We start from the raw sequence: 22,493 nt of genomic DNA on the forward strand, positions 1-22,493 counted from the left end.
TGTGTGTGTGTGTGTGTGTGTGTGTGTGTGTGTGTGTGTGTGTGTGTGTGTGTGTGTGTGTGTGTGTGTGTGTGTGTGTGTGTCTAGGGGTGTGTGCATCCTTATACCAAAAAGCCTAAAATCAGCAGTCACAGCTGAACCATACTATCCAACAATGGTAGTATAAACCTATACTCGAGGCAAAATGTATGGTCTCCTTTGGTTAGATAGTACAGCATGTAGATGTAATATAAAACGCGTCAAAATGTATTCATTTTCTCAAGTTTATAAAACGAAACCACAATTTGTTCAGATTTCACTGAATAACTCTCTATGTTCATCCACTGGAATCCAACCGCGGTTACTGCCACCAACATTGTATTTGTCAAGTATGTTTTTCAAAGAGTAGGCACGGAACTTTGTCTTGTGCTTGGTTTGTCTGTGAAATTCAGGTTTGTAAACCACCGTAACACTAAAAGATTCCTGGAATTGGCGGCCTTGCATGGTTTTGGATTCAGTACAGCTTTTGAGCAGAAGATACAGATTAGGAGGCCAATATGAGCTTGTCACATTGATTACGAGGGCGAGAAAGCACAACACATTGAAAGTCAGACTAGTTTAGTCACTTCACACTTGAACAGAGTATGTATGTTTACTGTATGGTATAAGCAGAGTTTGTGGCACAGTAGTAGCAAGTGTGTCGCACTGGTCAGAATGATGCAGTGAATGAGGAACGCCTTGTAAAAAAAGCCAGTGACGCACAACTCAAGTCAGGCGGTGAGTCAGTGTCGCTCAAAGGGCGTTTCTTAATAGCATATCTGTAATCATAATCATCATAATCATCATCATCATCATCATTTTAGCATTTAAAACCCTTTTCAGTCTTGTATTTGTTGTTTCATAGTTTCGATCCACTTGATCAGATTGGTGTAACATCCAGTTGAAACCAACCCATGTTCTATCTCTGATTACGTCCCAAAAAACAAGAAAGTGTCAGAAACATTATATTTCATTGTAAAAGAAGAGAATGTACTGTTTCTTTTGGTAGATTCGGTGCTTATATTGTCACACTGCAATATTCGGTGCGTCTCAAAGGATTAGTCAAAAACTGTGAAATGTGTTCTCACAATCTGATGACATGCAATTACTGTAACACTGAGAGGGAGGGAGAGACCAAATGGCCTTATGTCGACTTAAACGCTTTTGTACTGAGCAGGGCAGAGCTTTGAGTTCAATCAACTGACACGAGAGCATGACAGTGTTTTTGTGCAACTTGAGAGGTGTTTTCCTAAACATTTTGATGTAACTCTGAATTGTTCAGCGTTTGACTTCAGAGGGTCCAATTTACGCCGGTGTCGATTTTAGAATCACGATGACTACAATCGCACAGACGTACGCACTCACACACACTCACGATGATGTTCAAAGGAGAGTGTTTTTCAAGATAATGGCCGTACTTGTGCCAACTGAATAGCAAAACCCAGCCGTGATGCTCCCCTGAAATTGCAAGTCTGCCACAACACCATCCAACAACCACGGTAGACATGCTGCGCTCAAATAGCATGATTTTCTCATGAAATGCTACACTTTTCCATATATTCAAATATATGGTGCAGGCACAATATTTTAAACATTCGCTCATGTTCTCAAACTTGAAAATTGGTGTGTTTTCTACTCATTGCAGAACATTTTCATTCAAGACTACTAAGTCACCCACAATACCAAGCACACCAACACAGTTGTATCCACATTTTATTGTGGCAGCTTTTCAATTTCATTTTCCAATTTATCAATTGGAAAATGAAATTGTTTAACATAAGGCTATTATTAATGCATACTGTTCTATGTATGTATGAAATTTAGAAATCATTTTACCAATGTAGTTCAATTGAATGCATGAAAATCATCCATCCATCCATCCATCCATCCATCCATCCATCCATCCATCCATCCATCAATTTTCTGATCAGAGGGTCACGGGTGTGCTGGAGCCTATCCCAGCCGTTTTTGGGCAGTCGGCGGGGTCCACGCTGAACTGGTTGCCAGTCAATCGCAGGGCACACATAGACAAGCAACCATTCGCATTCACAATCACATTAAGGGACAATTTGGAGTGTTCTATTAATCTGCGATGCTTGTTTTTGGAATGTGGGAGGAAACCGGAATACCCAGAGAAAACCCACGTTTATTGCATTTTCTCCTGGTTCATTGTTAGAAGCGTGGTTGTTTGTAATTTGTCGGTTTTGCTTTGTGTCAATTGATCTATCTTGGTCTACGTTTGTGGGATCCACTCTGATTTCGGATTCCTAGATTTTATATCAATGGTTGCATGTTGTGACACTTGGCAGTTGTGAACTGTCAATTAAAACCAAGAAAGAAATACGCCTTTCAAAAATGCGTTATGGTAAATTGTTATTGATTTGGGGTATTGTAAAGGTTGCGGCAGTTGATACTACTATCGAGAATAGCTGAGCTGAGACTCAGAGCTTATCTACTTTCTTTTTCAACTTACCAGTGTTCTTTATGTCTTTTCTGACACCTCATATAGATCAAGTGATAGCAAAGATATTGCTGTACAACTTTTATTTTTTGTCATGTCCTAGACATATTATTCAGAGATTCAATATTTCTCAAGGTTGCATCTTTATTATTTCTCAAGGGCCTACTTTCACTTGCACACTTTTCTAATCAATTACATGTTCATGGTAGTAGAATATCAATACTGTAATACAGCACCATGTAATCTACTCCTAGGTGTCCATTATCGCTTGGCTCACCGGACCGCATCGTGTGAATGTACAGTACGCAGCGCATGGGCTGATTTATCACTGCAAGGCTACTCGAGCCAACGAGAGAGGCTCCAGGTTGGATTATTGGCTGAAAGCAATTCATTCATCTTGAGATAAGGACTGTGCTTCCGATTGCAATCATTTTTCCTGTCTTTAGTTTATGTTGCATTGAATGTCTGACAGCACATTAGGTTTCACGGCTGGCCACGTTATCGTAAAAAAGAAGCCAAGGAGCTGTAGATGGATTGTCGATGCATCAAAAAGGCACCGAGAGTGAGAGTGAGGAGAGATGGCGCAACAGACAGAAAGCATCAGACAACATGAGATACATCAGAGAGCAGGAGACTCGAGAAAAAGTGTCCCGAGAAAGAATGATTGCTTCTCCCTTTGCTCCTTGATGCCAATAAGTGCATTCGCTGATGGTAAAGCCTCACTCAATTGGCCGGTGGATAACAGTGGAGTGGACAGAGTGACAAAGGATGAGTGCGTTACTTTGCCTCATTTTCAAGAAGTTGATAGCTCAGTATATGCCACCTATGAATTAAACTATAGGAACATAATTGAAAATAAAGGTCAACAGAGGGGGACATTTAGAATCCCCAATTCACACTTTGAAAGTGGCTGCTTAATACAGGAAGAAGACAAACAGCTGTTTCCAAATTTGTTGTCGCACAAGAGTGACTATTTCCTGTCAATCAATCGACACATTACAGCCACTGTACTTCTGCCCTCTATGTATTGTTCCTCTGCAGCAACAGAATGATGTGGGAAAAAAAATGCATTTATGATAGGAGCATAACCATACCAAGGAAATGTATTTACAATGTACAATTCCAATGTCTGCCCAAAAAAAAAACCCTCAAGACTTTTTTCTTTTTATTTATTCATTTATTTTTAAAGTTTTTTTATAAAGCTTTCTTGCTCAAAACGCTTCAAGTATTTGAAAGTTTGGGTGAAACTAATGCCCATCTTTGCATTTGACTACACAGCTTGTCAAGGCTATCGGCTATCTCCGGTCCAAAACGGGCACTATTCAGCAGAGGTTGGGATTCCAGTATATGTGTAAGTTAGTCTAAAGCAAGTCCCAAATTACTTGGGATTTGCTTGTTGAGCAAGTTGTGAGTTACAGTGGTACCCCTACTTACGAACGTCTCTACATACGAAATTTTCAAGTTACGAAACTCCTCAACAGGAAAATATTGCCTCGTGTTACGAAAGAAATTTAAAGATACAAAAGGTAAAAACACAGTGTGGGCTGCTAATCGCAGCTCCAAGTTTCCTGAATGCAACATACTTACAGCTTCACTGCCATTGGCTATTACCGAGCATCTTCCTGGCATCCAGTTGGCTAAACGGGACATCTACCGTATGTGTCTATGTGTGGAAATAGATAAATAGATAGATATGTGTCTATGCAGCGTCTTGGTCCCTAGTGTCATGAGGCGTTAGGTCCTGTGATGTCGGGTGCCAAAAAGTGGTACAACACAAACATCTAAACTTGACACACTCAAATGAGATACCAAACTGCTGATTTATGGACAATGGCTTTTGGAGAACATGTGGATGATGGGCACAATGAGCTGGGTGAGTCAGATTCTCCCGCAGCTGTCGGGGTGTGGACATTCCCGACTGATGCGCTTAGCCTCTAAGATCAGTATGGCGGGGCCGAGGCGTAGCACAGCCTCGTATGATTCATGCACCACTGGCCTATCGGCCAGAGAATGTCTGTCCTGGAAAACAAGACTGTGCCTGTCTTTTTAGCAAAGTCCTGGGCTCTCAAATCCTTGGCACAGAGAACAATTTATTTTAGTTTCCTAAAAAGGGGCAGATGGTTGTGCCATTACATCTTAATTTATAGCTTTCAGGCACCAAGTTGGGAAAGTCCTTGAGCTACTTGCTATTTCAGTTGACAGGAAACAAGGTGATGTTGCAAAATGGAGAACAAATGGCAATGAGAGAGGAGACAATTAATGGCTATGGATTGTCTAAACAAAAGATTAACATAATCCCTCTTTCAAATCTCACTGTGTAACAGGTGTTTACAGTGATTACAAAACAAAAATCCTTTGGAATAAACTGCTCTTTCAGCATCTATAGCAAAGGACACATGCAAGCAAATATTGAGTGTGACTTCATCCAGTCAGATTATTTGTCTGTCCTGTGCTTAAATGGGAATAGAATATGAGGATAAGAATAAAAAAGATCACAGTGCCTCAGGTCAAAGCCAATTCAATAACAAAAGACATGGAGAGTGATACATGTCTGTACAGGCTCAAGTTACTACTGCTTGCACGTGGGAGTGCACATACACACGATCTGGGTAGATGCCGTGGGCCCTATTTTCATGCCCAGTGCAAGTCTGTCACGATATAACTGTGCATGGGTGGAGTTTTCTTTCTTTTGGCGCTTTCGCAGACAAGGGCTGTTGGAACCAGGTTTTGCGTGTACACAGCCGACATGATTCCGGGCCAATGAAAGGGGCTCATCTCATTCCCTTTAAATTCAGCACAGGAGCGCACAATCTACATGGCTAGAGCCCATGCAGAAGATTGACACCTGCAAAGGATGTTTATGTGGAACATCATGATTCACCACATGTGAATGATAAATCAATAAATGAAGATCACAGATTACCGCTTTGAAGTGGGCACCTGAAGACTGCCTTCCACCCCAATTGTTCACGTCCATATGCGAGCCTCACAAATTCCTTGTTTAAGTATATGATGAAACAAGCTAATCTGAGGAGTTCGCAGTTATAACATTGACCAAGCAATGAACCTGGTAGGAGGTAAGCCAGAATGATGAGGAGAAAGGACATTTGCATTGCAGGTGGGATTTTTCTTTTTTAACCACTTTAAATAGATCCAAAAAGTATGTCAGATTTAGGACGGAAGCCTGGCATTTTACATTAAGTACTGTAGCTTAATCTGGTAGTAGCATGTGTGTGTGTGTGTGTGTGTGTGTGTGTGTGTGTGTGTGTGTGTGTGTGTGTGTGTGTGTGTGTGTATCTTTATATAAAAGGCCATCTGAAAAAAGACATCCGACTTTTTAAGTTAATTTGGATAGTAATGATGAGCCATTCTGATGATAAAACAACATACAGTAATTGCTATGCACGTTTGACAGTTAGACCTTGTTGTGACTGCCAAGTGAGCTATGAAGGCTATTTGAAACGGCTTATTTAAAATGCAGAGCATGTTGGTAGAGGGCTGGTTAACGAATTTACAAGTCTCAAAGGTCGTAGTTGGCTGTCGACCTAAGCGTTTCAGAGTTATTAAAGATACTTGGTGTAAGTGCAGAACAAAGTCAAGTGCAAGGACATCACTAAAAGGCGACTAAATGACAGAAGTGAATCAAGGCCTTTTTGACACAGTCCTGTCAGAAGTGCTCATTACAAGAAAAGTGGAGGGAACTTCTCCAGGCAGCATGAATGTGATGGTGTCGTTTGTTGAATCATGCTGTTTCATAATAACAAAGCAGAGGATACTTAATGTCTGGAAAAGATTAAACACGACTGTAAGTAGAAGCTGTAATTTTAATCATTGAACCTGCATGGTTGACGATAAGGTTCATCAAGTGAATTTCCTCGATGAGTTTGAATGAAAGGTTATTCAGCAGCTGATATTTGGAAATAATGCATCTTTGATTGCAAAATAAAAATGGATTCATAGGGTATGACATCTTAACTCTCAGAGACACATCTTGCAAAGCTATAAAAATGACTACAGCGTCTTTAGGGTTGGGAATGCCAGTATATGACACATACTTGCTACATTTGGTCCACCTTGCACAACTATTTTGCCACTATGTGGACAAAAGCATTGGAGCAAATGGCCATGACACACAGAAAGATTAAACAGAAAACAGAAATATGTCTTCTTTGAAAGCAAAACAGCTTCCACTCAACTGTGAAGGCTTTCTTCAAGATTTTGATGTCTGTGGGTTTTTTTGTCCATACATCCCCAAAACATTTTTGAGGTTGAGGGTCACTGTGGCCCTACCCAAAATTGTCCTAAATGCAAAATTAAGATTCTAAGGTCAATAAGGGGTCTATCATAATACATGATTAACTGATTTAGAACTACACAGTTTTTTGCCATACGATAAGGCTGAGTTAACATTGGCATGTTTGATGCACTACACTACATAAGGCGAGGGAAGGACGCTGCAACACTCTGTCATTTACCCCCCCCCCCAAAAAAAAAGAAGACACTAAAGGTCTCACAGGGAGCAGTAATTGGAAAATTTGAGGTTTCAGGATATTTAGTGCTAATTAGCCGCATTACACAGCAGGAAGGTGACAAGTGACATCCATGGCGCTTACAGCTACGCCTCCGCTGCCACTCGTCATGCTAAAAAAATTAGGTTGAACGGCAGAGGTAATGTTGCTACCACTGGGCGATAGGTCCTGTCAAAATCGACTTGCAGCCCAAAGTTAAAAGGTTACTGGCGACTGCCTAGAGCAATTAATCTTTCCTGCCATTTTAGCTTAGTTCGCTGATTCGTTTTCATGGGCTATTGTCATGAAATTATTGGAGAATTAAAAGCTATATGTTTCAATTTAACAGCATGAAGGGCAAAGCGGAATGGTGGCACCAAGATAAAGTTAACTTCCTTGCCAACTGCCGCAAAACATTCTCAAATAAAATATAACAGCACTGTGTGTGCGCGCGCATGTGTGTGCATGAACTCTGCCGCATCCATCCATCCATCCATTCATTTTCTGCACAGCTCGTGATTAAGGAAATGTGATTAAAAGCTGCTTTGAACATTCGACTTTAAACCCCTTTGTCACATGCTCAAAAACGAAGTACCTCAAGTACCTGTTCCATTTGTTGCTGAGTCTACTCAAACCCTGAGGGACTCTGTATTGGATGGTAGGTAAAGAGAAATAGTTACAGACACGAACATGACATTTCTACAAAAGAAAACAGTCTAAAAAAAGTTTGCGCTGAGTTAAAAAGATGTTTTAATGTTGAATTTTGACATCTGTGCAATTAATGTTCTCAAAAACACTTTTGCATAGCCAAGGGACATTCATTCAGAAATATTTCCATGCTCATTTTTACACTAATGTTTATTACTTGAGATGGTGCAGTGTACCGTTACTCTGAAGGGATTCGATTTATACCATGATATGAATTTGAGGCCATATCACCCAGCCCTACGAGACACCCTGAAACTCAGTCCCCTTGCTTTTGCCATTCTAGGCCACAGAAAAGCCTCCCGCTGCCTCCTAAACACCCTCAAACATTCCCTTCTCTTCCCTCACTTTCACACACCCACTTCTATATTTGATTTGCTTCTGCATTTCACAATGAAAATAAATTATTTTTTCTGCATGCCCTGCCCCGGTCATCTTCTATTCACATGCTGCAAACTGCAATCAAAATTTTTAAGCAGGAGCAACTGACAAAGCCTTAGAAATACACAGTAAATAGAAATGCTGGCACTTTTTATTTTAATCGTGGCAAGTGGAATCCAAAACATTATCAAAGAGCCCAAGAGGCATAATTTCACAATTTAATTCGCAAATTCATTCAGATAGTTCAGACAGGCCTAATATGGCGTGCGCACGTGTTGAGTTCTGAACACCGTTTCATCTTTTAAGTGTTCCTTTTGATGCTGTTTTTTTATAAAAGCACTTTTTAAACTTTGGCCTATGTGGTCAACATTTTATTGGGCCTGAAAAAAACATTAAGCTCCTCAGAACTGACTCACTATCTAAATGCAAAGTATTGATTGTCCTCTCTGATGCCCCTCACAGACATAGTGAGGACGAATTGAATGTGTTAAAAGTCATTAAGGGCTCCAGGCCGCAGATATCATCTTAAAGCAAATTGGCTTGAAGGCTGGTAAACTTCTCAATTTCTTTTTAAAGTGCCTCTAGGTGTGGGATGAATGAAGACTGCACGTGTGTGAGTGAAGTCTGGTGACAAATGTGCGCACAGCGCAGCCTCTCTGTCGTACCGAATACAGGGGTGCATGTGTACTTTTGCGTTGGGCGCATGCAGAGACATCCAATCTGTGTGCATGTGTGTGTAAGGGTGCAGGCTCACCCTCTTGCTACCCCGGGGGCTCAGAGCCCATTTCCTGTTGTGCAGTGTGATAAGTTTCCCTGTCAGATCCTCCCAGCACCACTATATTTCTGATAAGCTCCACTGCTAGTTTTCCCAACCTCTGGCACAGAGATCAATTTGAGATTGATTCAGAATGCCCTGCTGGGCCAAGCTGGAAGATCAATTTAAGATGGATTGTTCCCGCCAGGGGGGCTGATGACACGCGGCGCACTGCTCACTTGCTTCCCCCGCGATTTTACTTTCCTCACCCCTCACGTTCCCTGACCATTATTTCTTTTGCTCTCTGCATTTTTCCTTCCATATCTACTCGTCTTTCAATTGTTTCACACTTGCCCTCTGCACCGCACTCCATCTATCTTTCGGGCCTGTGCAGCAGTCTTTTATTTATGCCTCCCCCTTCGCCCTCTCCCACCTGTTTCTCCCACTTGTCTTTTTTTGCCTCCAGTGTGGGCTAATCAGTTGGGATAGAGATGACTTTACTAGAAGGGAGAGCGAACCTTAGGGAGTGATAATGATAAGCATGCGGGACAGCGGTGCTAACTGACCGGGATAAACAGAGTAAGGTGGGTCAAGTTTACTGATGTTATAGCTTGTCTAAACTAAAAATAGGTTGATGGAGATATTCCATAAACAGGGAAGAAGAGTTTCACAACTGACTCAGTAAGCTGCAGCAGTAGTGGAAATGTTCGCAGAGGTTGAAAAATATACGCCTGTGATATTGTTACTTGACAACATATGTTGATCCACCACGTCTTTAAATATGCGTTGCTTAAAGGGCTGTAACAACATGATTCTGATGCTATTTCTTAGCCCGTCTATGGCAGTTTGCATTATTTGTTAGTGTTAAGATTAAGACCTTTCCATGGCAAAAGTGTGTTATTCTATTTGCCATATCTTATTGTTTAGTTTGATGGTAAAAATTAACTCGGTATGGCAATAAACAGCTTGAAGCCACTTTTTTTTTTTTTTTTTTTTAACAGATTTGGTCACTATCTGCAAAACTGTTGCATGTTACCACAACAAATAGACCACGACAATAACAACAAAACTTATAGCCAAGTGGAAAGTTAGTGTACCGTATTTGTCTTTCTTAATTGCTCGGTACATTATAGTTTAGGGCCCTGAACCAACATAGCGTACTTGTCACGGAAGAAGCTGTTTGCCCAGGGCACCATACAAAAAAATGAAGATTGTAGATATTTCAGAGGCATCCATTTTGTGACTGCACTAATGCATTAATGTGACAGAGACTTTGACATTTTATTTTATTATCCACAGGCAAATATGAAACCATAGCTATAGTTAAGTATCATTTTAAACACGGGTGCACATAAAACATTTAGCATGGTTCTCAAATGAGGACCAGAGGTTGTTGTTTGCTGTTAATTTTTTTTCACCATGAACATAAAGACTTACAGCACATCTAGGCAAGGTCTATCATTAATGTGTGTGGATACTGTAAAGTTCTTTTCTGTCTCATGGCGATTTAAGCCAATAGCGAGGAGCCAGCCGTCACGGCGGTTGTTCAAAGGCTCCGATGCAATGTGCCACAAGGCACAATTTCAAAATGAAAGAGAAACAAGTAATACTGTCCATTCATATCAATGCCTCACTTAGGTTTTATTTTGCGGTTGGCCCTAGGGAACAATCATTGTGGCGGCTCACTTGACTTCAATCTGAGGCTGGCCTGACCGCAGCTGAGCGGTACAAACTGAGCTGCATTGTTCTTAGTGTACAAAAGTGCGGTGAAAGACTTCAACTGGACCACTGGAATATTCAATTTCCAGTGGTCATGTGCACCAGCGCACCACTTAGGTGCACCCCAGATTCTAAGCTAAAATGAACAGACTTTAATATACTTTAACGGTACCGGCTTGGTAATAGCGGGTTTCTCTTGCCCCTCGCTTATACAATGTCAATGGAAACAAATATTTTGGTTGCGAAAGCTAATGTTGTATGAGAGGGCATTTTTTGATTGGCCATCTGCGACATTTCGATGGGGTTCATCGGCAATTCACATTTTGAATCACGGCAAAGCCATTGGTGGACAATCGGGAATGCATAAAGACTAATTCTCCGACAGTTCAATAAGTTTCTCAATGTGCGGCTAACCGAACGATGAACAAATATGATGTCAACCATGACACACAGATTTTCGTATATTTAGGATATATCCATTCATGAAATTCACTTTGAATAACTTTTGCGCAAGTGATAGATGTTATTAAACAACATGTTTCTGTTTCTGTAGTTGGAAAAGCATCCCTACGATCTCACCTTCACAAAGCTCCAGACTGACCATATCTCTGCCGAGCATCACGTCTGCGTTCTATCACTCACTTCTTTCTTCGTTCAAGCTTCCTCACTGTTACTCTCTGCAGCTCAGTGAAGCCAGCAGATGCGCCCCTCAACCTTTTTTCTTTTTTTTTGGGGCACAATGACCTTTTCTCCAGCAGTACATCCACCTGTGACTGCGCTGACCTTTCCTTCACTACAGCCCACACGTCATCTCAAGCAGGGAAAGGACAACAGGAAGAAAGTCATAGCATCTGTACGAGGAAGGATGGTAACCAGAGTGACGAAGAGATGAATGCCGAAATTTAAAGAAAGTATAGTGTAGGCTTTGGTTTGACAGCATATTTGTTGTTATTTTTTGCCTCTACGCAAATCCCCGAAAAAAAAAAATTGAAATGCTTCTTGTCATCCTCTTGAGGATGGCGCATGAGGAGCCCGCAGGGATCCGTTTGTTTCAGAGACATTGGTTGTTCAAAGCTGTTTTAAAACGAGCATGCAGGTATGAGGAGATGCATTAAATTGTAGCGCGGAATATATGTACACCGTCAAACGTAGTTTTAGAGGTGAGAGGGAAGGACTGCGTGACGGACTGATTTATTGCTTGACTGAAATCTTGATTTCAAACATGTTAACAGTGATATCAAAGAAACCTAAACAGACAAATTAAGAATAAAAATGACAAAATTATGACAAAAAGTTCAGGTGACTAGGAGTTTTTGTGTTTTATTAAATGACATGTTTCCCATTATTTATGAGTGGACAATGTGCGGCCATAGTTAGACAAACTGGCTCAATTAATTATGCTTAAAAAAACTGTGCATGTCTGATGTTGCTCACCGCGGTCCAAGGAATGCTCAGGGAAGTTTGTGTGAATGCTCAGTCGCATGGAAAATTAGAGGGAACATTGGTGATAATGGTGGAATTTGGTGAGCGATGTATTTTTTTTTTTTTTGGGTGCTATTTGTAAAACATTTGAGAACCACGGTTTTCGATAATTGCTAATATGACAGAACCATACTAATGTTTTACCTCATCAAGATGGTATTCACCTGGTCGATGTTTTCTCTCAGCATCGTGCTTGTTATCTTAATCGAAACTCTTTTAGCCAAACGAGCTGAACAGATTACTTTCAAGAGAGGGGTTGCATGCGAGTGCAGCACTGCACTATTTATCTCAATAGATGAAGCGTAATGCATGTAGAATTACATTTGAGGATGTTTTGTTCCGTTCCGCTCATGCTGACAATTGTTTGTAATGCAAAGTACAAGCCAAGAGCAATTTGGTGGTGTTTTCTTTCTTCCTCCCCCACTGTAGTATAAACTGTGATGTGATGGTGATGAGCTTTAAGCCTGATGCCATACCTGAGCTAGTATATTGTCAGTCTGGCTGATTGATTGTGGAGTCTGACGTGTTCAAAATGAAAATACAAGTTTACGGGCCTTGGTGCTACAGGGCCATCAGAATTGCCACAAACCCTGTTCAAGGACAGCAATTTTCTTAAAGCCATAACAGCACTGAACTGCATTACGAAGCCAAATCCCCCCCAGCCGTACCATGCCTCCAACTCCACGACATCCGTTATACAATAACGACAATGTGCAGTGCATTACACTATAATTCACAGAAACAACAAGCAGGGGGTTCTTCGGATGGCCTTGCTGTCTGCCATTATTTGCCAGTCTGCAGCAAATTGTTACTCCTGGGCTTTGCTTTGTGACATGTAGCTAAAATAAAATCAGTTTTGCTGTACAATTTCAGCTTAGTTTTGAACAATGGGACTTATTTTGACCCCCCCAAAAAAATGTGCACATGAGAACGACCTACTCTAGTACATTTGCTATCCTCCTGACTAACTACAAATATCATTTCATACAGCGTTCTTCAAATTTCAAAATCCAAATGGGTAATAAAGACGAACCTCGTTACGACGTACCTTGAGGGAACTAATCTGTGCATTACAATGGTAGTTCGCTGTAACCATTTCCAATAAAATGGCAGCCAACTACAATGGATAATACAGTCAGAACATTTAAAGATGTAAAAACATGAACATGTAATACAGTAAAACATGTCAATTACAAATATGTGTATAGAGTATGAAGAAAACACTCAGTCAGCAATTGAAAAGTGCCACGCCCGAAAAGATTTTATTTTGGGATCTCTGGAAAATATGCCCAAATGGCTTCCAAATCAGGAAAAAAATATTAGGGGATGCTTTAAGATGTACAACAACCATCTTATTGGAAGGAAAAATATTAGAAATATTGTTGAAAATGTTTCCCTCATTTTCATCTAATGTCTTTTGAGAATAGGTTACGATCCACTTCATTTAACTTAATTTTATCAAGATGCAGACATCAGCTGAATGAATTGCTTTTTTTTTTTCTGAAGAGATGATAAATGAAAAGAAAGTAATTGTGTCAACTGGAATAGGCATGAACAGTACAAAACAACTGGACCTTTTAACTCGTGATGTAATCTTTCATTATTTGCAACCTATTTGTTCATTTTTCACTTAATGGTCAGGCAAAAACATTGCTTTTTGCACAAGGAACATATTCTTTCTACATAAAAGTAAGATTATATGTAAATATTTTTTCGCTTTTTTTTTTTTTTTTGCTACAGACTTAAACTCCTTTAAACAGAGACTGATGGCCTAACCAAGTAGCCTGAAATTCATATTATGGTATTAATTGGATCCCTTCCTAGGTCTAACAAGTAAAGAAGTCAGTCAACTTTGTAAATGAACTCTCTCCTCTTGTAAGCAGTAAAAATTTGCTCCACACACTTCTATTTGCCTATTATTCAGGGCTCTCCTCAGGCAGTCCCCACGTCACACCCGGCGATAGCAACACAGTGCACTCGGTCTGTTATTTGTCGTGCAAAATGTCAGTTGATTTAAACACATTCTAAATGGTCCCATGAAAAACAATTCAAGCTGGACATTTTCATGAATTTAAAGAATTTTCCCAGATGTCCCGACAGTGTGTAAAAAGGTGGATGTGTCTGGGCAAAAGAGAATGTTTTTGTCACCCAAGCTCCAATCTTCACTGGCCAAACTAGCTAGTAGGTTTTCCTCAACAACCGCCAAATTGAATTTTAATCTGCAGTTGGCCGGTGTTAATTAAGAACCCTGAACATCATGCTTCATTTTCCCATTAAAAAATAAAACAGAAGGTTTCGGACGCGTCCTTCTCTTTTTATACAGTCTTTTTTAGTTGCGTGCATACAGCAGAGTGGGGACACATGGCAGTCTCAGCTGTTATGTGACAATCAAAGTAATGTCACCAAAATATGTTGCAGCAGATTGATGTCACCCAGACAGAAAGATTAACATTGCCTGTGCGTTTTTTCCATCTCTGGTGGTTTTACAGATGTCAAGCCTGCCGAGCCACCGACTTGATGAATTGTACAATTTGTCAAAATAAACGTCAACCGTTGCACGAAATGGGGGGAGGATATGATTCTGAAGATGCAAAGAGCTGCAATTGTACTTCAAACAATGGATGGCTAATCTTAACCATGAGCGTCATTTGTTTTTATTATGGGGTGCCTTTATTCTGTCAGTCGTGGTTATATACTGTTTCTGCATGTGGCTACGCGAACATAAACTCATAAAATGACAGCTGACGGCTAATTTGTACTAAACGTGGCCTGCTTTGTAACACAGCCCAATCCATAGTAAATCAGTGTCCCCCATGAACAACGTTTCTCATAACGCAAACAAAATGAGCGAATGAAATACGTGCAGCAAGAGAAGCCAAATTCCATAAAGAGGGGGCATTTTCTGTGATAGCATAATGAAGCAGATCCTAAGATGAACCCTGTGTACGGTTCCACTGGTGAGGCTATAACTGCACAAAGTAAAGGTCACTCTTTAAATTTTGGACTCCAAAGGGATTTGACCTTCAAGTAATGGATCTTTCGGGACGACAAGATATATTTTTGCCCTCTAATCTCACAATCAAAAGTGGTAATGTGGAAAAAATATAACACGACAAGTACCGTGGAATTGCCAACAATCCATTTACATGTGATGCCATTTTCAGTCGACAGAAATGAATTAAATGTTGTGACTTGTCTTTGTTGATTTTGGTTTTGGTTTTGAATTTAGTTTCATGTTTTCCTTTGTGCATGTCTGTCTCATTAGGTTATTGGGTCCACCTCTGCTTCTCATCCCGGGAGACATATACACATCGAGTATACAACCAGGAAAACCTAAAAAAAATGTACTTTTTTTTTTTTTTTTAAGAAGTTTCTTACATACAGTAGAGCTACACACACACACACACACACACACACACACACACACACATTCACTCATACACACTTCCGCTGTCAGCTGAGCCTTCCTATACAATAGAGTGAGCTTTTGTAGTGGTGCACTGGAGCACATTGATGATGTAGAAGCATCTGGCCTGTGAAACATTGGCTTCGCTCATCACTACTTCCACAGCTGGGTCCAAGTGACCTGGGGGTGTCATGGAGATACCTGTGTGTGTGTGTGTGTGTGTGTGTGTGTGTGTGTGTGTGTGTGTGTGTGTGACAAGAAGGACATCCTAATGAGGGAGGAAGTGAACAGACTTGGGTGAAAGAGAGTACAAAGTATTTGATTCTAATAAAGGTCAAGTGATATGGAGTTGGAGTTGTATCAGGACGCTGCAATTCTGGAGTGTAATTTTCTGTGTTTGTTGAAAATCTTGGACACCGCCGGTGGTGTTCACTATATCTCTGGGTTCTGTACTGTATGAGAAAAGTGTGAAGTCAATCAGGCTTTTGTAGTTGCTCATTTCTCAAAGATTTTATTGTGAGTTTTGAGGCAAATTGACAAGCTGTAATGCACTTTCCCAACAGAGAAAATGCAACCACTAAATCCTAAACAGGGAAACATAACTGCTGTTAATTAGCATATGGTCACATTTTGTTCTGCGAGTGAGGAGAAGTGGATGTTTTGATTATCCTAGGCTATACAACACAAGATTGGCTTTAATTACTTCCAAGATCGTCAAAATATTGGGAAAAATATTATCCATGCATCTATTTGAAAAGTCTTGCTGAAATTCTACCTGTCCTTTTATCTTTAACACTACCGATATTGTACCAACAGTAACTGCAATAGGCCATGGAGTCCTTTTCTGTCTGATACCATATTGGGTAACTTGTAAATTGAGGTACCACTGTAAATTGTTCATCTCCTTGAAATGAGATACAAGGGCGGTTAAAAGTTTTCTCAGGGTGTGAGGTATTGGAAAGGTTGGGAACTGCTGCAAGTGAACCTAAACCATCCAGAAAGCTGACCTGTTTTGCTCTAATACCATGTCATTTCAGTGAATTATCAGGTGGACCGAGGCGATACCATGGCTAATACCTCAGGTGTGTTCCGGTTGTGGCAGTACATTGTGTGTGTGGGTGTTGTGTGACTAACCCTATTAATGCATGGCCGCATACTGCTGAATAACTACATGGAGGAATGGGCAAATCGAGTTGGGGGAGGTTTAAGGATGGCCTGAGACTGGGCGACAGAGGAGGTAGCAGCCTGGCTGGATTAACCGCTCAAAATGACATGTTTGGGATTTAATATTGCATGTCCGTCCTGCATTATTTACACTGGATAAGATGATATGGTGAAGCAAGCCCAGCAAGAGAGGCATGGAATCGAGCTGGCGGCGATGCCGAACTATCAGTGTTTATTTGGGAGTATGGCGAAGCAAACATATGCAGGGTCCCAGTTCAATGAAAGCACAGAATGTTCATGAAATTGCTCATTAGGCTTGGGGCAAACAAGTTATGACATTTGTTAATATTATTTTCCTTGTAGTGTTTGTTTTATTGTTCTGTTCGGGCCGTAGGGTAAATGTCTTACAGTGTATTTTGAATATATTCATACATTATTTAATATTCACCAGCGCTTTCAGTTTACAGAGAAAAAATTGGCTTGCGCACATTAGTGGTGCTTTAGCCTTTAGAACTGCAGCCAAGGATGAAGTTCAGGGGAATGTGCCAAGATGAAAACAGACAATGACAAATACAGGGTGCCAAAAAACACATCGTATTCACTGAACACTTTTCAATAGTTTCATAATATTGTATACGCTATACCTGTACCTGTATTAGGGCTGTAAGAACTCAAACTTGAGATTTGATTTGTAACTCGATGTCTAAACCACGGTTTGATACAGTACAGGGGAAGTCAACCCCCCCAAAAATGTCTTTACAGTAACAGGTTCTATGCGCCTCCACTAGTCTAAACACATGATTGTAATTAGTATTATGTATGTGGAATATGAGTTAAGCAGGAAAATCCACCCGTTTTAGCCATCTCAGAGGGCGGCCATTTTGCCACTTTTTGTCAACTGAAAATGACCTCAAAGTTGTTTTCTGAAGTTGAGCCACATGATTGGTTGCTACCTGAGACCTGAGCAACTGTGATGTCATTTTCAGTCGACAGTAAGTGGTGCACATGGTCGCCTCCTGAGATGGAAAAAAATGGGTGGATTATCCTGCTTAACTCATATCCCACAAAAGCAATATTAATCAGAATCCCGCATTTTAACTAGTAGGGCTGCATAGATCTTATTATTGTGAAGAACGTTTTTATATATATATAAAATAAAGTTATGTATTGTTTCAGTCCCTTTGGCTTTGTAATATGACCATTTTCCATTGAAACACAACATTGACAGAACTAACAAAATAATCCAGATTTTTCCTCAAACCATTACATGTCACTATCTGCAGAATCTCCTGCTCCCCTCAGTTTGAAATAATATTAGTAGTTGCACCAATACATTCTTTATTCCAGGTTGCAGCAATATTGTTTTTTTTTTCCAAGGCTGTGGTTTTCCTGGAAAGACAATTGTTTCCACTAGAGATGACAGACTTGCGCGCGCGCGCACACACACACACACACACACACACACACACACACACACACACTAACCTCCGCTACAGGCCCATACTGTTCTTTCTCTATTTTCTGCTTGCCTTCCACCAGCCAGCTCGCACACTGAGCGTGGCTCCCTTCTCATTGTATTCAACCGTTAACAATAACATGTAATCAGACGATATCATAAGCATTCACAACATCAGATGATAGATTAAAACACTGAGTGGTGTAGACAGCACGTTCGGCGAAAATCAATAGCATACTACATACTCAACTGGTATACAACATTAAGAAATAATGCTGCATCGATTGCAATGCAGGTGGTGCAGCCATTGAATTGTAGACAAAGATCTGTTTGCACGCAGGTGTGTGTGTGTGTGTGTGTGTGTGTGTGTGTGTGTGTGTGTGTGTGTGTGTGTGTGTGTGTGTGTGCGTGTGCGTGTGCGTGTGTGTGTGACACTCACCCATAAGTGGTGTTGCTGGCCCGTTTACTTGCTGCCCTGGAGCGACTTGACTTGAGGTCTCCACTCATGCTCGTGTCTGCAAGCATGAACAACCCATTAACTTCATACAGATACACTAAAAAAGACATCACAGCACAGTGTGGCAACACAGTACTATAGCACATAATAAAAATAGAATAAAATATCTGGTTTGTGCTTCAACCTTCCCTCTTCAAAGTATGAAATATTCTTGCTCATGGGTTTCATACTACAATTCTGAGGTACCTTTGCATTTGCTGAAGGTACAATTTGAATTTGGAATCATTCTCGCAACACAAAAATGAAAAATATAGACCAATCTGTCAAATGCTAACGTCATATGTCATGCTCCATGAAGCATGACGTGGTCTGCTAACTTATAAATGGATAGACAAAACCAGACAGGGCGCTTCACAAGTTTGCCTAGCTTTCGTTGAAGGAATTATTTTACTTTCTTCGTTTGAGTCTCGATGGAACCACTTACTCACACACCATCCATTAAAAGCCTTGTTTCCATCAATCTATGGCACGCCATGGTGTTTTTTCCCCCCTCACCGTTAAAAGGGTCTGAGAATCTTTAGAACCCAACCTGAACCATCCAATTCTTCAACACACTTTTGCTGCAGTGGTATGCTTCAGAATGCCTGTGGAGGATATACCTACACACACTATCGTCTATGAATGAGAAGCAAGCAACCAAAAAGTGAGATGTTTGTTCATTTCATTTACAATTGAGTCGAAAAACAAAAAGTGACTCATTCATTTGTTAAATCTAACACAAAAGAAAACAAATTGCAAGAGTAATTTGAATTACTGAGCAGGCACTTTTCATTCTTGGTGTCAGATTTAATCAACAACAATAAAATAATGAGTCACTTTTTCAGTTTTAGAAAATGGAAAGAACGAACGATACACCGACTCAAATACTGCCATGCAGTTGAAATAAATTGCTCTATATTAGGACGAAAAAAGGACTCCAAGTTTCATGCTTACATCAACAAACTGCATATTACTGTTACTTTCCTTTTCTTTGTTAACTTAATGGTCAGTTTTCATTCACATGACATGTTCTTTATGTCAGAAGGGAAATGCAAGCCTACCAATCCAAAATGAACTGTGGCAAACAAACTAAACTATAGCACTTGGTAGAAAAGTGGTGCATGGTTTTGTTTGGCCTTACGTAGCCTCCGATGTCAAAAGAGACCATTATGGGGCCACACTGATTTCTTTTAAACTTGTTTTTAACCTTGTCTGAGGTCGGAGTTTGATGCTATTAACTCTTTAGTTACTGTGGTAACTTAATACAGCATTTGTAAATCAACATAAATGGCTGGTAGCATGCTTAACCGTAATTAGATGCTTTAATTGTAACATGTAACAGGAGGTGTGTCAGAAAAGGGTCACAAAAAGATATACAGCATTCCCTTGAGATAATGGTGACCCATTTTATGTTGTTTTTCAATCCAATCTGTCATGGTGCTTTTTCTTTGCCTTGACTTGTAAGTAAAAATTTTACAGAAGAGCGCTGGGTGGTGGCAGTGAACTTACTTTACTTCACAACGCGTAGCAGTTCAAGGCTAACAAATAGCAACTATGTGTTGGCCTTGTGTTGGAATTCTGGCACACCTTGTATAAACCATTGTAAAGCATTTTTAGAATAGAATAAACCTTTATTTGTCCTACAACAGGCAAATCCGTGAGGTTAAATGTGCAATTAAAGAAGCACCACACAAAAGTCTGAATAGTAGCATTAGCGCAGATGCTAATGCTAACACAACATGAGGGATATCCTATTTGGTCTATCATTATTACAGCCATTTTTATAATGATGTACTGTAAATAACAATTCTGTTAACCATCATTTAACACGCTAATGAGAAAAGCGGCCATTAAGTGTGTCAGGGGTTGTCCTTCACGTTCACCTCCTATCACTTACCGTTGATTGGGCCTGCCATCGCGAGCCAGCTGTTCACCTTTATTTTTGCCCTCCTGCCGTTCACATCACTACTCTCCATCTTTGACATTTATCTGCCTGTCAATTACAAACACGCTACTAAGAACGATGCAACAGGCCAAATAACAATGAACCATTTTCAGTTTGTAACATGCCAACAAACTCATTGTTGACATCACACATCACAGTACGGTGTCAGCTGCTCAAAGCTTTGTCTCGATTTTCCAAAAGAGTGTAGAAAAGGGGATGATGAGAGAAGAGGAGAGGAGAGGAGAGGAGAGGAAGACATGGACAGATGGGTGCTGAATGGAGTGTGACTGGGCCAACTGCACATACACTCACGCAGTGAAGCACTCAAATGGCTGCAAGCTACAATTAATTAAGTGTGGTTTGCAAATGCGTGCACAAAAACACATGTCTGGGCTTTTGCTTAGCACAGAAGAGATACATTCGCAACACTATGAGGCTAAATAGAGGTGACCCCCTGGGCAACTTCTCTGTTTCTCCTCTGGTGCGTCAGCGTAGCTGACATCTAAGCCCCAAGAGCATGAAGATGACGATTAAATTGAGGCCAGCATCGAATATACAAATATATTTTATTTGTATTTGTATTTATTTGCTTGTTTAAAACGCCCATTTACTTACCAAGGTTGTTTTAGAAAACATTAAACCACCACACTGTGATAGTGGTTTGCCTCACCATGTGGCTTAAACTGCTTGGGTACCTTATTAAGTCCAGAGCCAATCAGGAGGACGGTTTTTAACATATAGCACAATGTTAGGTACGCCAAAGAGATCCAATACGAGACCTGTATAAAAACAACAGGATGCTCATTTTTATATTCTGAGTGGCCCAGGAAAAAGAGATTGCAGTTTGTCTATTTATTGGACATTTGCATCATCCCATTTAAGTGGCAAAACATTGAATTCTGCATTATTTTTTGGGGACTTGGCTCCCACACCTTTTGTAAACAAACTGCAAGCAAACAATGTACATGCAAAAAAAAAGAAAAAAAAAACACATTTTAAGAGACTTATTATTGTACGGATATGTGTGCAAATTTCTTGCTACATATCGTAAAAACCTCAGAGTTTCATTATTCTGCGACATTCTCATGACGATTGAGTGATTCTGATGAACACACCAAAGGCACTTTATATATTGACCCGTTTCATTCTCGTGCGGTAGCTGAAATTAGATTAGATGATATCTCATTAGATTTGTTTTATGAGTGCTCATGCTGGGATGTCGGTTTTTGCTTAAGTTATGTATTTTGGAAAGAAAAAAAACCGACCAACATTCCCTGATGTCTTCTTTAGTAAGTGGAAACCATAAACTCCAGACTGCTTGTTTTCAAACCTCAGCAAGGCCGATAAAGACTGTTTTAAATCAGTCATAGTGACAATGCAGGGGGCATCGTTTTCTTTTGTTTGGTGGAACCACACTAAAATTCAGATGGTTTACGATTGCAGTATCGAGTCTCAATGTGTGTGTGTGTGTGTGTGTGTGTGTGTGTGTGTGTGTGTGTGTGCGCGCGTGCATGTGTGCGTGTGTGCGTGTGTGTGTGTGTGTGTGTGTGTGTGTGTGTGTGTGTTCACCACTCCACACTTTAAACAATAAATGTTATGATACGTATAATGGCTCATTGCTTGTTAATGTGAATGGGTGAAAAGTGATTCAGTGTACAATCTTTCGAGCGATGTATAATTTAAGCTTTTATCAAAACCTACAGTCTCTGTTTAAGTTCGAGATATAATTCCAGAAGTAACATAAGTCAAGTAACATAATATACTGTTACATACACAGCGTAACATACAGTAAATAGTGACAGAAAAGTTTTCGGCGGCACGGTGGTCGACTGGTTAGCACAATGGATTCATAGTGCACAAGTGCGGGGTTTGATTCCGGCTCTGGCCTTCCTGTGTGGAGTTTGCATGTTCTCCCTGTGCCTGCGTGGGTTTTCTCCAGGTACTCCGGTTTCCTCCCAAAGTTCCAAAAACATGCATGGCAGGTGAATGGAACACTCG

The 22,493-nt window shown here is 40.4% G+C and overlaps 1 protein-coding gene across 2 annotated transcripts in view; it reads right to left on the reverse strand.

The window, feature by feature from the left end:
* LOC109525910 (RNA-binding Raly-like protein) overlaps nucleotides 1-22,493 on the reverse strand; it is a 38,477-nt gene that overhangs the window by 13,550 nt on the left and 2,434 nt on the right. Inside the window, exons 2-3 of one of the 2 annotated variants that reach the window (XM_019886789.1) lie at nucleotides 20,448-20,543; nucleotides 18,494-18,569 (exon numbers count right to left, since the gene is read on the reverse strand). In XM_019886789.1, the coding sequence (XP_019742348.1) occupies nucleotides 18,494-18,569; nucleotides 20,448-20,535 (164 nt within the window). In that variant the 5' untranslated portion in view covers nucleotides 20,536-20,543. The remainder of the gene's footprint in view (nucleotides 1-18,493; nucleotides 18,570-20,447; nucleotides 20,544-22,493) is intronic. The other variant, XM_019886790.1, reaches the window with a different exon arrangement.

This window comes from Hippocampus comes, unplaced genomic scaffold (genome assembly GCF_001891065.2).
Source record: "Hippocampus comes isolate QL1 unplaced genomic scaffold, H_comes_QL1_v1.1 scaffold261, whole genome shotgun sequence".
NCBI classification, from domain to species: domain Eukaryota; kingdom Metazoa; phylum Chordata; class Actinopteri; order Syngnathiformes; family Syngnathidae; genus Hippocampus; species Hippocampus comes.